Consider the following 14,466-nt stretch of genomic DNA (forward strand, 5'->3'; position numbering starts at 1 on the left):
TGTGGGGGGAGGGGGGTCCTGGGTAAAAGTCGGATCTAAATGGATCCTCATGAATTTCATATGATTTTTTACATTGAAACGAAATAAAACCACCATCATATTGTAGGTATTGTGTTAGTCTACAAGGGGCACCACAAAAATCACGCAACCCCAACCCTAACCACTACACCAAACTGGCTCTCATGTCATGGTTAAACCAGGACTGGGAGACGTCCTGGGTTCAAATATCCAGTCCCTCATGAAATTCACTGTATGACCTTGGTCATGTCACTCTCCCAGCCTAAACTACCAATAAGAACATAAGAGACGCCAATGTTGGATCAGGCCAAAGGCCCATCCAGTCCAACACTCTGTGTCACACAGTGGCCAGAAATACCAGTGCCATCAGGAGGTCCACCAGTGGGGCCAGGACATTTGAAGCCCTCCCACTGTTGACCCCCCCAAGCACCAAGAAGACAGAGCATCACTTGCCCCAGAGTCCCTATCTATACCTTGTGGCTAATAGCCACTGATGGACCTCTGCTCCATATGCTTATCTATATACGTCTTATAGACGTATTGTGAGGTAAAACAGAGGAGGGGGAAACCATGTATGCTGCCCCAAGTCCCTCCCCTAGAGGGGAGGCCATGGTTCAGTGGTAGAGCATCTGCTTGGCATGCAGAAGGTCCCAGGTTCAATCCCTGGCGTCTCCAGTTAAAAGGATCAGGTTGTAGGTGAAAGACCTCCACCTGAGATGCTGGAAAGCTGCTGCTAATCTGAGTAGAGAATGCTGACACTGATGGACCAATGGTCTGATTCACTATAAGGCAGTTTCTTGTGTGTTCATGTGTGATAAAACTATGATAGATAGCTAAGAGTGTAGCCTGTTGGTCAGAGGCATGAGGGATGCCAATGATATTGGGGGCCTTTAATCCAGCTATTTTCAACATCTTCTTCTGTCACTTCCATCCCTGTTGTACTTTTGCATTAGGAATTAGAGGACAACACTGAATGCACTGAGGATTTCCAGAAAAAAAGTTCCCTGTGAGGGGTGGCACTTTCCACCCAGTCAGCGTAGCCTTCTCATAATAACTGAGCCAGTTTTAAAGAAGTAAAAAGCAGAGGTAGAAGAAGAGGAAGATTGTATTTATACCCCACCCTTCACTACCCCTTTCCCTTCCCCTCCCCACAGCAGACACCCTGTGAGGTAGGTGGGGCTGAGGGAGCTCTGACAGAAACTGCTCTTTTTCAAGAACAGCTCTGACAAAACTATGGCTTGCCCAAGGTCATCCAGCCAGGTGCAAGTGGAGGAGTGGGGAATCAAACCCGGTTCTCCCAGATTAGAGTCCACACACTTGACCACTATACCAAACTGGTGGTGACTTTCCTCTATAAAACCATGTATTTTCTAAAAAAAATAGTGACTGAGGATAGTGAAAGCAAACACAGCCTTGTATACAGAGAGAGTGCATGAAGGGGGGGAGGAATTATTGGTGGGTGGAGACAGAACAGTACATTCCAGGAAGTGAAAATTCCATTTGTGCATCTGGAATTGGACCAAGGTCTTAATCCTATGAGGTTTGCCCCAAGTAAACATACATGAGTTTGAGCTGCATACATTAAGATGCTGATGAGGGCAGACAATGTTTTGGGGTACAATGCAAACACCTGGTTGCATTGCTGTGGGAGACTGAAATATTGTCCCAAAGGGCTGTAATCATAAACATGGCCCTTTCTGCACCTGTATTTTACCTCAGTTTCCGAGCACATCCTAGTCTTCCATTCTGCATTCCCTCCCACTTTCACTTCCAGTTTGTGTCTGGGCTTTTTCATGTTTCTACATTTGTTTTACAGGAATCTGCATGCAGACTGCTTCCAGCACACAGTTGTCCTGCAGTTACCAAAACTCCTTTTGCAGCAATTCTTTGTTCTCACCCACTTTCAAATCACTAATCCTTCCTAAAGTAGAATTGTTTTTGCAGAATCAGGGAGGGAGGGGTTAGGACTGCAGTTAAAAGTTTTAACTGTGGCAGGACAATTGCATAAATTTTAAAAAAACTTTGGACGCTACATGACGTTTCCATATTAATTAGGCAAAAATGCGGGTTTTGCTTGTACATGCAGATTACATACAGAATACACAAATAAATAAACTGTAGGGGGGGGGGAAGCAGTGCAGAGGGAAATGTGTGTGACCACAAAGTCAACCTTAAGGCTTGACTCCTCAGATTCTCCAGAGCAAGGTGTTCAGTGCAGAAAGGGCCCGTGTTTACCAGGAAATAAATCCTAGTAAAATTCCAGTAAATCTGAGAGAACCTGGTTAGGACTGGACCGAAGGGGATGGAAGGTACACAGGGAACCACCTAAGGAGGGGAGAGGCTGTTAGATTGGTAATGAAGGGGAAGTTCTGACTGAAGTTCCTTGTTCTGACATAATAGTAACTATTATATCATTATAATAACCATGAATAACCATTGTATCATCTCTGAAATACAAGAATGGCTACAAAAATAGCCACCCTAACCTGGATAGCCCAAGCTAGCCCAATTAGCCCACCCTCCTAAGCAGGGTCAGCCGTGGTTAGTATTTAGATGGGAGACCTCCAAGGAAGCCCAGGACCTCTATACAGAGACAGGCAAGGGCAAACCACCTCTGAATGCTCCTTGCCTTGAAAAACCCTATGGAGTCACCATAAGTAAACTGCAGCTTGATGGCACTTTCTGCCATCAAATCTTTTTTCAGACTTGAAGCTACCTAGCATGTGAGCGCTTGTATTTCTCTGGGTTGTAGCTATGTAGACTGCAAAAAATATTTAATGTCATAGCAACCAGCTCTGGGTCTGGTTTTATTCCTGTCTTGGGGGGAAAAAAAGTGATAGAGAAAAGCAGTCAGAAACTCCTTAAATAGGAATTTTCAGCTATTTTTAATATACTTCACTGGTTCCGGTAGCCATGATACAGCAGCATCCCAACAATTTTTCAGTGCAATCCTAAACAGGGTTACATGCTTCTAAGTTCATTAACTTGTTATTTGTTTCTACATGTCTCATATGATCAATGAAGGGCTATTATGTTCACTTTGCTGGTGGAGGGTAGTGAGCATTATATCAGTAGTTCAAGGTCACATAGGAAGCGTGATAGAGAAAAGAATGTAGTTCTCCCGCTACTGAGTTAACTGTGCTTTCTCTCTCTGCTGTATACAATGAGGGAGGAACACAATGGGAGGAAATCTATATATCTAATTCCCAACATGCCCCCTCCATGCGGATATCTAAATCCGCACATCAGGGACACTTGGGGGGCAGGGAGATTTTCCTGCACATTTGGGGCAATCCCCAGATGTGCACAAAAATCTAAAAACTGTAAAAAAAATTATATAGGGGGGGATATTTAAATTCCCCAAAATGTAGAAAAGTGTTCACTGCGCATGCGCAGGGAATGCACTGGGAACGGTGCCTCGCAGCCATTGCGGGGGGGGGGGCTTGCCGGGCCTGCAGCTGCACGGGCCTCGCTGTCGCTGCTGGGGGGGGAGAGGGTTTGTATGATTAAATCCCCCCAAATGTGTGTAGTTGGGCTGCGCTGCCGCCTTGGTGCTGCGGAAGAGCAGGTGGTCGCGGACCCTCCCGCCACCGCTGTCCCCCCCACCTGCAGCCAATGCCAGGCCACCTGGCTGCTGCTGCTGCCCCAGCACCCGCTCGCCGGCTGGGTTGGGGGGCCGGCCAGCACGGTGGAGCCCCTGTGCCCGCCCATCATGCCGTGGCTCTCTCCCTTTCCTCCGCAGCTGCCTTCTCTGTGCCTGACACACACACACACACACACACACACACACGATCTCCTGGCAGTCCACCTCGCCGGCTCCCTCACACACGGGCTCACTTCTACCCTTGTGCGGCAGCCCGGCTTCACATATGCATGCCTCTCCCGCTTTCTCAGCCCTGAAGAGGCCTCCCCCGCGAGTATCGCGGGTCCCTCTTCTTGTACTTTATATAACTTCAGAATGCACAGAGCAGTTATTGGAGACTCATTGTTCAAAAAAGGTATCAGTGCGAGCTGTCAAAAATATATTCAAAACAATTTTGTCTAGACCTAGGGTTGCCAGGTCCCTCCTGGCCACTGGCAGGAGATGGGGAGGGGTAGAGTTGCCAGATCCAGGTTGGGAAACCCCTGGAGATTTGGGGATGGAGCCTGGGGAGGACAGGGTCTTCAGTGGGGTACAATTAAGCTTGCCAAGTCCCCCCAGGGGGCGGGAAAACCCCCACCCGAGAGGCCCGCTACCCGCCGCTGGCAGATCGGGCCCCAGGGGGAACCCCACCTCCAAAGCACGCGACATGCCCAGCGTCAGCACGTCACCCAGAAGTGACGCAATCACGTCAGGCACGTTGGGGGCGGGGGCCCAAACACCCAAGGGAAAACTATGTTTTTCCGTGGGATGATTGTGGCCCCGTGCCCAACGTGATTGCGTCACTTCCGGGTGGTGAAATTGCGGTGCATGCGCACAAAGCATGCACGCATGGACTCCCGGAGCAGCACTGGACTCCCCCACTTTAAATACGGTAAGGACTTGGCAACAGAGTCCACCATACAAAGGATTCATTTTCTTCAGGGGAACTGATCTCTGTAGTCTGGAGATGAGCATTAATTCCAAGGGGTCCCCAGGTCCCTCCTGGAGGCTGGCATCCCTAGACCAGAAGTCTCCAGTGTGGTGCCCATGGGCACCATGGTGCCTGCCGAGTGTTTTTAGAAAGTGGGCATGGTCAGATCAGGTCTGTAGCTACAGTGGGGCCCTCCAGCTGATTGGCGGGAGCACGTGGCTGGTCGATCAGCTGGAGGGCCCTTTAAATATTGCAGGAAGGGAGGGAGAGGAGCAGCTGCATGCCTTCCCTGAACTCCAAGCGGTGATTTAACTGCTTAGAGTTCAGGCATGGGCTGTCTCTGCTTGAAAAACACCATTTAAAGGCTTCCTGAACTCCAAGGGGCGAATTTGCTGCTTGGAGTTTAGGGAAGACATGTGGCCAGCAGCCATCTCTCTCCCTCACCTCCTGCAAGGGAGAGGGGTGGCTGCCCACCTTTCCTGAACTCCAAGTGGTGATTTTACCTCTTGGGTCTTCAGGCGTGGGCAGCCCTTGCTTGGAGGGAGGGGAAAAAAACATTTAAAAGGTTCCCTTTAAATGGTGTTTTTCAAGCAGGGGTTGCCTATGCCTGAACTCCAAGCAACGAAATCACCGCTTGGTGTTCAGGGAAGGCATGCGGCTGCCCCTTCCCCTCTCCTGCTGCCCCACAAAATTTCTGCATGCCACACCAACCCAAGATTTCTGGCTACAGGGCTGGCTCAGATGGGGCTTTTCCCAGCAAGGCTTCTGATTTTTAAGTGTTGCTTGGCAGCAACTACCACATCACAGGATCTTAATTGTGCAACTGAAGGTAAGCTGTGGCAGCCATTTCGTGGTTACCCCTGCCTCCCATGGCAGCCATTTTTTGGCTGCACTCGTCACACTGTGTCAGAATTCCAAAGGTACCCACAGGCTCAAAAAGTTTGGGGACTCCTGGTCTAGACCATTTTGAACACATCCATGCTGCTTTCTCCACACCCCATTACAGACTTTCACGGGCCAACTATATTGCTTGTAGTTGTAGAAATATATAATTAAGTTTATTTTAAATCAACTAGTTATTAATTTAATCTGATGTATTTTAGTTCTTTCTGTGAGAGAATAAACAGGGCATTTTCTCTTAGTCTTCAAATCACAAGCAATTTCTTATCAGTCAGTTCACCACTTTGCCACTACATTTCCAAGGTCAAGTATCCAGAATTCATAAGATGCTCAGCATGTAACTATACCATTTTATGTTATCTTCTATTATTTCTGGAATAGATCCAAGCATTTTTACTTTTGAAACAGCTGCAGTGCTCTAAAATGAGGTTCTCTGTGAGACTTGCACAATTACACTCAAGCAGAGCTAACCGGATTTCATCAGGGGTGTCTGTTTTTGTGTGCAGATTTTTGCCACATTTCCCTCATCCTAGCAGTCTGTTCCAACCCTGGAAAGTTGATTATTTGAGTCACAGAACACATGTGAAAAAACAGCCAATATGGGTCAGTGGCTGCAAGGAGGAGGGGGAAGGGGACAAAATCACCCTCCCTCCATCTTCTATCAGCATCTTTTCCCCTTCCTCACTGCAGTCCCACAACCTACATGACTCTTTGTCAGTGCAGCTCCCATAATCCAGTCCAGTCCAGTTACCTTTGTTGGCATGTAACCCTTACAAACCCATATACAAAAAACAAAAAACAACAACCACAGCATAGAATAATACTTGCAAAATACAGAAACAAGGAATTACCAAGTATACCCATCAATTAAATAAAGGGCGAATAGAATGGCACCAAAAAGAAATTTAGCAACAGTTTCCGTTATCTCAAGGTTTGGCTTATCAAGAAGAATAAGGATCTTTAGGCAATCAGGATATTCTTCTAATTGAGCCAAAATAAAATTTAAAAATTTCAGTCGTAGTACATGGTAGAAGGGGAGGTCCCATAATCCCAGGGATCAACTTTCCAGGGATCAGAAGAGACCACGGGGGTGAGAAACATGGCAAAAATCTGCATCCATTAGTATCTTCAACTGGCAAATCACTGGATCCAAGTAATGAAGGTTTCTTTGCTTAACAATGAGAGCTGAGGATTCAACAATGATGATGATACTTATCGTTTTGCAAAGTATATGTTCCTATAATTCTGTTCTGCTCCATTTTATCCTCACAACCCTTGTGAGCTAGGTTAGGCTGAGAGTGTGCGACTGGCATGCTGACTTGGACAACTTTGCTTATGTAGGAAAACAGATGAGCACTAATGCATTGGCAAAAGCCACCGCTGCCAAATGTGACATAGTGGGATGCCTAGCAAAATACATAGATGAGATGAAAATTAGTGGAGAGAAGGTGGACGGCAGGATGGGGCTGAACTGAGACAATTCAGCAGCTTATGCTGTGACACCCTTCTAGCCATCCCAGAGCCAGCTATGGCAACAAAATCTTGCACAGCAGATATCTTCTAATGTGCTTGCAGCAGATATCCAGCAGAGCAAATCTGACTTTAGTAAAGCACAAGACAGTGCTATAGTTTAGCTGTTAACAGAGTCTTGGTGCATATTCTCGATTTTGTAATACTTGGTGTACTCAAGCCTCTTGTTTATGAAATTTCCAGAATACAGTTCTTCAAGAAAGCAATTACCTGTGCAGAAACTCTGCTTCACCACTATGCACAGCAACATGAGTGCCAGACTTGATGCTTTTATTCCCCTCCTCCCCCATCTTTCCTAGGCTTTGGCTGCGATCACACATGCCTTTAGATCCGACATAGGTGCGAATGCCTGACGGATCTAAAGGGAGTGATCAGACAGTAACATTTGGGAAGCGTCCCGCAGTTGTCAGCAACCCGTGCTGCTCCACCGCAGGAGCGGAGTTAAAAGACACTGAGGAAAGTCTGGCTCTAACAGTTTCCAATGGGCCATGGAAGGACTTTCCCCTATCTGATCGCAATAGCACACTCTTATGTCGTCGGGATGGTCTGATCATGCCATCGTGGCTCAGTGTCATCCCCCCACCCCCCTTCACAGTATGCACATGATTGCATACTCCATAGGGGGCCCTCAGTGCGGAGGCATGATTCCTCATTTATGTGCATGGGAAACAAATGGCCCAAAAAACCCTGACTCACCTGCAGTTGCGTCTGATCACACAGTGACGGGCTGCACCCACAGCTACAAAAGAGGAAACAGCCTCACTTCCCCTCCACTTCAACTGGTACGTGTGACCGCAGCCTTTGAGTCTTAACAGCAATGATATACTGGAGTTGCCTTAGAAACAGAACCTGTTCTCTCTGAATGTGAAGCCTCTTTTGGCAGCTTCCAGGAAACTACTTAGTGAGGAACTTTTCAAGCTTTAGTTCCTCTGCTTTATCAAGGCTGAAGGCCTTTTAGATGTGTCAACAAGGTTGACAAAGTAACACGTCTGAAACACGTGTACTTGCCATAGAGTTTCCAATGCAACAAGCCCTGGCTTGGTGACACAGCAACAAGACTTAGCCAAGTGTTTGTGAAGTGTTGCTTAAAGCTTTTTCTTTTGGCCTCTCATGCCCCAGCCAGGATTTAATGGCCAACTCCCACATTGCCACTTTGTTCACACTGCATAATATTGGTTCTTGAAATCAAGCTGACTGTTCTTTCCATATTATACTTCCATTATAATCCCCATTCTGCTGATGTGAGGGTGCAATACTGGGATGGAACTAGACCAACAAGGGGCCCCCTTCCACCTGCTGCAGTGGCTTGGCCTGTGCATTAGCTCTGTTGTATACAACTGAACAAGGTCTCCATGTTGGCCCCATATGATGCTGTTTTAATTAGTTCCTGTTGGCTCAGGAGTAGCAGGCATTTGAGCTGCTATGAATTTCCACATAATTTGTCAAAAACAAAGCTTGCTCATGCATGCAGGAGTGCTAAAGAGTAAAAAACGAAGAAGTACGGAGGTTCTGCCTTCTGCTGACAAAGCAGCTAACCTTCCCCAAACAACACTCCTTACAAGAGAACAGACTAAACACAACCAAAAAAAAATTATGTTTAAAGTTTACAAGCAGGGAAAGTAACTAGGGTGAAGACCTGTTTCAGAGGCAGAGCACCTTCTTTGCAACAAAGGTCCCAGGCTCAATCCCCAGCATCTCCAGCAAAGATCAGGCCACAGATGATGTGAAAGACCCCTGCCAAAAACCGTGGACAGCCCTTGCCAGTCAGGTTAGACAATACTGACAAAAAAGACCAATGGTATGACTCTTTATACAGTAGCTTCATGTACTTCTCACACTGTTTCTTGCTTCCTGATCCAATGCAATACATCTGAAATAAAGACAATAGGTGGACTTGTATTTTATAATGTTTCTAATGTATTACAACCTATCCTAAAGATGGGATTGGCCACAAAACAAATATAAAAAATTAATGACATGTCATTCTGTGTTTGAAAGCTCTGTAAATATTGGATGTTGGCTAATTCCTCTTTCCCAGTTGGTGAGTATCGGCTGATAGTTTCAGTGTTAAAAAGTGGGGATTAAATATATATTTTATCAATAAAATTATCAAGTCTAATATTTTGTCCATTCCAAAAGACAAGTCTTGTGAGCCTCAGAATGCAAACAATCAGCTGAAAATTTAACAAGCTACACAGTGTCAAAATTTATTTATTAAAGTTATATGCTGCTTCTTAACAACAATCCTGATGTGGTTAACAATGAAGCAATAAATAACAATAACATAAATACAAAAACATATTATAAAACACTCAGTAAATACAACACTAAACATCTGAAGAAAAAAATGCAAATAGCATTCCTCCAGTTAACCATCTCCTGGGTGCACAATTTGGTTTGCATATCAGAGGGCTTTGGATATGCTACTGAGTTCATAAAAGGATGTGGGACACGTTTCACACATGGCCCTACAGCCAAATCCTATGAATGTTTACACAGAAGTCCAATGAAGTTCAAGTAAGTGTACACAGAATGACAGCTTTGTTTGACTAACAAACTATCAGAATAACTAGAGCTGGGAAAGGCACTTGGCGTTACACAGTAAATAAAGTACAGAGTCTCTAAAGACAGCTGCATAGTTTTCAGGAAAAGGGGTTAAGGCTACTGTCCACTAAAGGCAGAAATTGCTCTGTTCTATATATAATTGGTTTAGGTTGCTTTCACACTAATCACTGGACGTTGTCCATTCACTCAAATTTTATGGACAATCTAGATAATATTGTGCCAACCTGTTGCATTTCAGTGTCTACTATGTTGTTGTTTTTGTTGTGGCCATTTTTAAAAACTTACAGCGCAACTGCAGAACAAGTCAGTTCACTGTAGACTGGCAAACTGTTATTGAGGCTTCCTTGGGCTGCTGTCTCTTTAAATGTTGCCTGTTCCCTCTTTATCTTACTGTTGCTTTTGTTTTTCAGCTTAGTTATTTTCTGTTTACTTGCAGTAACCAAGGCACTCCTGAATCTATCATTAATCAGCTTTGTTCATTGTTTTTCTCTTTGTAGCCCAAGCAATTGTTCATTAAATGTTTACAATCATGCAATTACAGCATTTCAATAATGAAAAATTACAGAAAAATTATTTTATCATCATTTTAGCTGCACAAAAATGCAGTAATTACAACATAAGAACATACTTACAAACTGATTAAATAGTGGTTTATAAATGTTGCAGCCACTGTGAGTGAACAGGAAATACCTACTTAAACTGAGAAGCAGAAGTAACCACACAATGCAAAGATGGAAGAACCAAAATTTAAATGGAATTTGCGGGGAGAAGCAGAACCTTTGCTGAATGGGACATTTACAAATAAACACGTAGCAGGCATGGACACTGCCAGATTTTTATGGGGAATATAGAGCTGTATTAACTGATATAGGATCACAGTTTTAATTCCTCTTGCAGCTTTCTGCAAGAGAGGAATAACTGAACTCTGTAGATGTGTCCCAGTGTGGAAGGAGATTCTAACCTTCATCATAATCAAACCTTTTTTGAAACAAGAAAATTTCAGGGGAGGGGTTAAGGCTTGACTAGCAGCCTCCTCATGTCATACTCAAACCTTTTTTGAAACAAGAAAATTTCAGGAAGTAGTGTGTAATATGGGTTTCAGAGTCTGCTGCTTGAAGATCAAAAGCTAAAACCCCCACTGGGCAAACCCAACCCACTGAGTGCACCTAAAGCAGTCCTTTGTATCCTGGCCCTTATGCCTTAACTCTGCACTTGAACAAAAAGTCACCTTACCACTGAATTTACATCAGTGTTTCTATCCAGAAGGGCTCTGGATATCTGACCTTACTAACACCAGCAGCCTTCATTTGGTAATGTTTCCTTAATACATGCTCTTCTAGGCAAAGGAGGTTCACAGACACTACAAGGACAGGGTGCAAATTTTAAAAGAGGAACTTCTGAGCTGGAGAAACAAAATTGTGCCCTCAAACATGGAAACACCGTATGTGCCCTTATCAATATGGAGCCTTGGAAAACCGCCAAGGATCATCAATCCATTCCACAAACCTGTCTTTCTCTGTAGATAAGTTTCAGAGGGGCAGTAGCATTAGTTACAGCAAAAACAGTAAGTTTTGCAGCTCCTTAAAAACATTTATTGTGGCATGTGACTTCTAGTCCAAGAAAACTTATATCATAATAAATCTTCTAGGTTTTACTGGTGCCACAGGATTCTTTGTTGTTTGTCTTGCACTTAAGAACTTCACAGTCCATTAAAACAAACAATTATTTTAATTTTTCCTCCTGAAAGGTTAAAGTTTACTTTCTGGACAGCAAAAGCAAACAAGTAATTCAGCCCTTTGCTATTGGTTCTTTTTAAATCTCAAGGCTATGAATGTTTTATTAAATGGAAATATTTTATGGCAAGCTCTAAAGATATATATAGCAAACAAAATGCATTTTAATTAGGGGCGCAACCTTTAGCTGATTAGCCAGTGCAAACTGTCCACAAAAAGGCTTAGTCTCAGATTAAAGTTTCAACCTTGCCCTGATTAATTGGTGAGGCCGGCAACCAAGCAAAATCTCTTGGGTCGTGGGAATCTTGAGGGACCACAGAAGTGCATCATCATCGCCCTCTTTGCTGTAGATTTAATGAAAAAGAGATTTGAAGATGGCTTTCTTTCTGCTCTGCATACAAAGCTAGCAGACAGCTTGAAATAGTAAATTACTTCTCCCTTAATTAAAAGCGTTTTAATTTCTCAGGGCCCTCCAAAAGGCATCTTCTCACTGATATTTTGCAATCTAGTTAAACATAACCCTTTCATCTCTTGAAAACTCTATATTCAATCAATAAAAATTATTAGTCAGCCAAAAGCCTCTATTTTTAATATATGCCAGTATGGTTTGTACCTTGATCTGTTATATAAAAATGAAAACAGTTGCACCCTGATGCCAGCAGAACTCTGTGGGAAGACAAACTCCAAAGGGAGTATCCCAGTGGTACTTAGCAAAGACCTCCAATACAAAATATCCCTGAGCATTTTGAGACCTGAAGGATTCTAGCAGGAGAATGAGATTATTTTCTTTCTCCCAAATTTCTGAAGGAGCCTGTGGGGATGAAAGCACACTGGGTGTTCAAGGACATTTAGTATGGAAGATTCATCTTTGGAACACTGTCCACAATCCAGCTAAAGTTAGTCATTCTCAAGTCCTACTGAAATAAATGGGATAACTTAGCCACAACTAATTTAAACCCCATTGATTTCAATGGGACTTAGATGTGACTATCTTTCGTTGGATGAGGACATTCTTCTTGTTTTCTGTTCACAGAGGCTTCCATGCATCATTTGCTTAGTGGCAGTCATCAGCTTGTACATCTCAAGCCTGTTTCTGCCACAAAACCTTTATACTCCTGACTTGTACTTTATGGTATTAGATAGCTGACTGGAAATCGCAATGAAGACAAAGTGCACTTCAGAAATTATTCCCAGTGGCAGAAGTCATATAAATCATGTTTATTTGGTCTGAGAACCTCTTGGTGCATGACCAAACCAAAGCCATAATTCAGAGCTATGGGGATGGTAATTACTGTGCACAAAAGCCATGTGGATGTTATTCATCTTTCTTTTCTTTTCTTTTTTGCAAAAAAAGGTTTTCAAGTAGGTAATAGTTGTTTTTTATTCTGTGCAGTGGAATCCACTAGCTGCACATGAACCATACAAAGCTTTGCCTGCAACCTGGAACCAGCCATTGCTAGAAGTAGCCATCCTTCTCTACTCTTGACTCAGAGTATTATTTCTCCCTCTCTCGCTGGTGTTGATATTCACTCACACAGAGATCAGTCTTTCAGTCTGTGTCTTGCTCGCTTCATCTTGCTTCCTCTTCCTTTTCCCTTGGGCCTCCTCCTCCTTTATGATGAAAGATTAAAAAAAAGAGTGGGCAGGAGTTCACCCTGCAGAGAGTCCTACAGTCCAGAATTCCTATGAATTCCACTTACCTCCCTGGCTTTGGAACCTCTTGGCGAAGCCTATGAAGACAAAAGTTACACAGTCATGTTAAAGGTATGATGTCTACAAAATTCATGGGTATTAAGGGATCTGATGCTACGGAAATGAACACAAGAGCTTGCACTTTTACTTGTCAGGATCTCATCCTCATGAGGAACACAGTCATTCCCGGTCCCTTTCTCTCTCACACTAGTGGACTTGTGTCTCCATCTTTTGTCACTTTTCATGGCGCACAGATCCTACACTACTTTCTGCAACTAAACTCTACTTCTGCTTACAATCATTTCTACCTGGGCCTCAGAACCCAAGAGAAGTCTCACTAAAAGCCTTTGAGCAACATTCATTTATTTATTTACTTAATTTATACCTCACTTTCTCCCCAATGGGGACCCAAAGCATCTGACATCATTCTCTTCGCCTTCATTTTATCCAACATGAATCAATTGTCCACAATGCCTCAGAAAAACATGGTGGTTGGAGATAAAAGAGAGTGCCAATCAACTTTCAGACTCTGTGCAAATTCATTCGTTTATTTGAAAGAGGTCTATCACACAATTCCAGAAAAGGTCTCAAGGAAGCTCACAAAAACCAAGTAAGATCAACATTAAAGCCTAATAACAGTTAAATCACACCAATATAGTGACACACAAAACATTAGAACATCTGAAAAAATCATGGACATTAATGAAAGCCCCCCCTCAAAAAAAACCCCAGCTTTGCACCTCTATTGAAAAATCAGGGCCATGAGGATGATGCCATGACTGAAGAGGCAAAAGCTCTGGATGACTGAACATCCCAAGGAGGGGGAATTGCTAGCAGTAGTTGATTTGCAGAGCACAACTGGAGTGTAAGTTTATATAGGAAGAGCTGGTCCTTCAGAAGCAGAGAACCATGACAACTACAAGAATGCATATTTTAAAAAAGAGGGGCCTCCTAACTGGTAGAAATAAAAGTGTGCCCTCAGCTAAAAAGGGTATTGGGCACCCACAAGCTTAACTGAGAAAAATAGGGCGTGCTCTCACATGAAGCTGCCTTACACCAAATCAGACCACTGGTCCATCAAGGTCAGTACTGTCTACTCACACTGGCAGTGGCTCTCCAGGGTCTCAGGTAAAGGTCTTTCGCATTACCTCCTTACCTGATTCTTAACTGGAGATGCTGGTGATTGAACCTAGGACATACTGCATGCCAAGCAGATGCTCTACCACTGAGCCACAGACCCTCCCCAGCTCCTTTCAATACCGGTCTCCAAATGTTACCAAGCTTCACTCCATGTTTAGCATTACAGACAGCTACAGGCAAGATACTGGATAAATCTAAAGCATAACTGTCTGGGAAAGGCCCTATCTCTGCTTTTAAGAGAAAGGTTACTAGGTGGAAGAACTACAAGATGTCTCTGTGTGTGTTTTAGAGAGGCTTGTTGCAATCAAAGGTTAGGATCACTTGATCCAGCAGGA

The 14,466-nt window shown here is 43.9% G+C and overlaps 1 protein-coding gene across 1 annotated transcript in view; it reads right to left on the minus strand.

Moving 5' to 3' along the window:
• Nucleotides 1-11,431: 11,431 nt before the first annotated feature.
• PGF (placental growth factor) overlaps nt 11,432-14,466 on the minus strand; it is a 13,851-nt gene continuing 10,816 nt past the window's right edge. The window contains exons 5-7 of the mRNA XM_015420633.1: nt 13,000-13,029; nt 12,834-12,910; nt 11,432-11,643 (exon numbers count right to left, since the gene is read on the minus strand). Coding sequence (XP_015276119.1) covers nt 12,841-12,910; nt 13,000-13,029 — 100 coding nt within the window. The 3' untranslated portion in view covers nt 11,432-11,643; nt 12,834-12,840. The remainder of the gene's footprint in view (nt 11,644-12,833; nt 12,911-12,999; nt 13,030-14,466) is intronic.

Source organism: Gekko japonicus, unplaced genomic scaffold (genome assembly GCF_001447785.1).
Source record: "Gekko japonicus isolate JY-2015 unplaced genomic scaffold, Gekko_japonicus_V1.1 scaffold1050, whole genome shotgun sequence".
Taxonomy (NCBI): Eukaryota; Metazoa; Chordata; class Lepidosauria; order Squamata; family Gekkonidae; genus Gekko; species Gekko japonicus.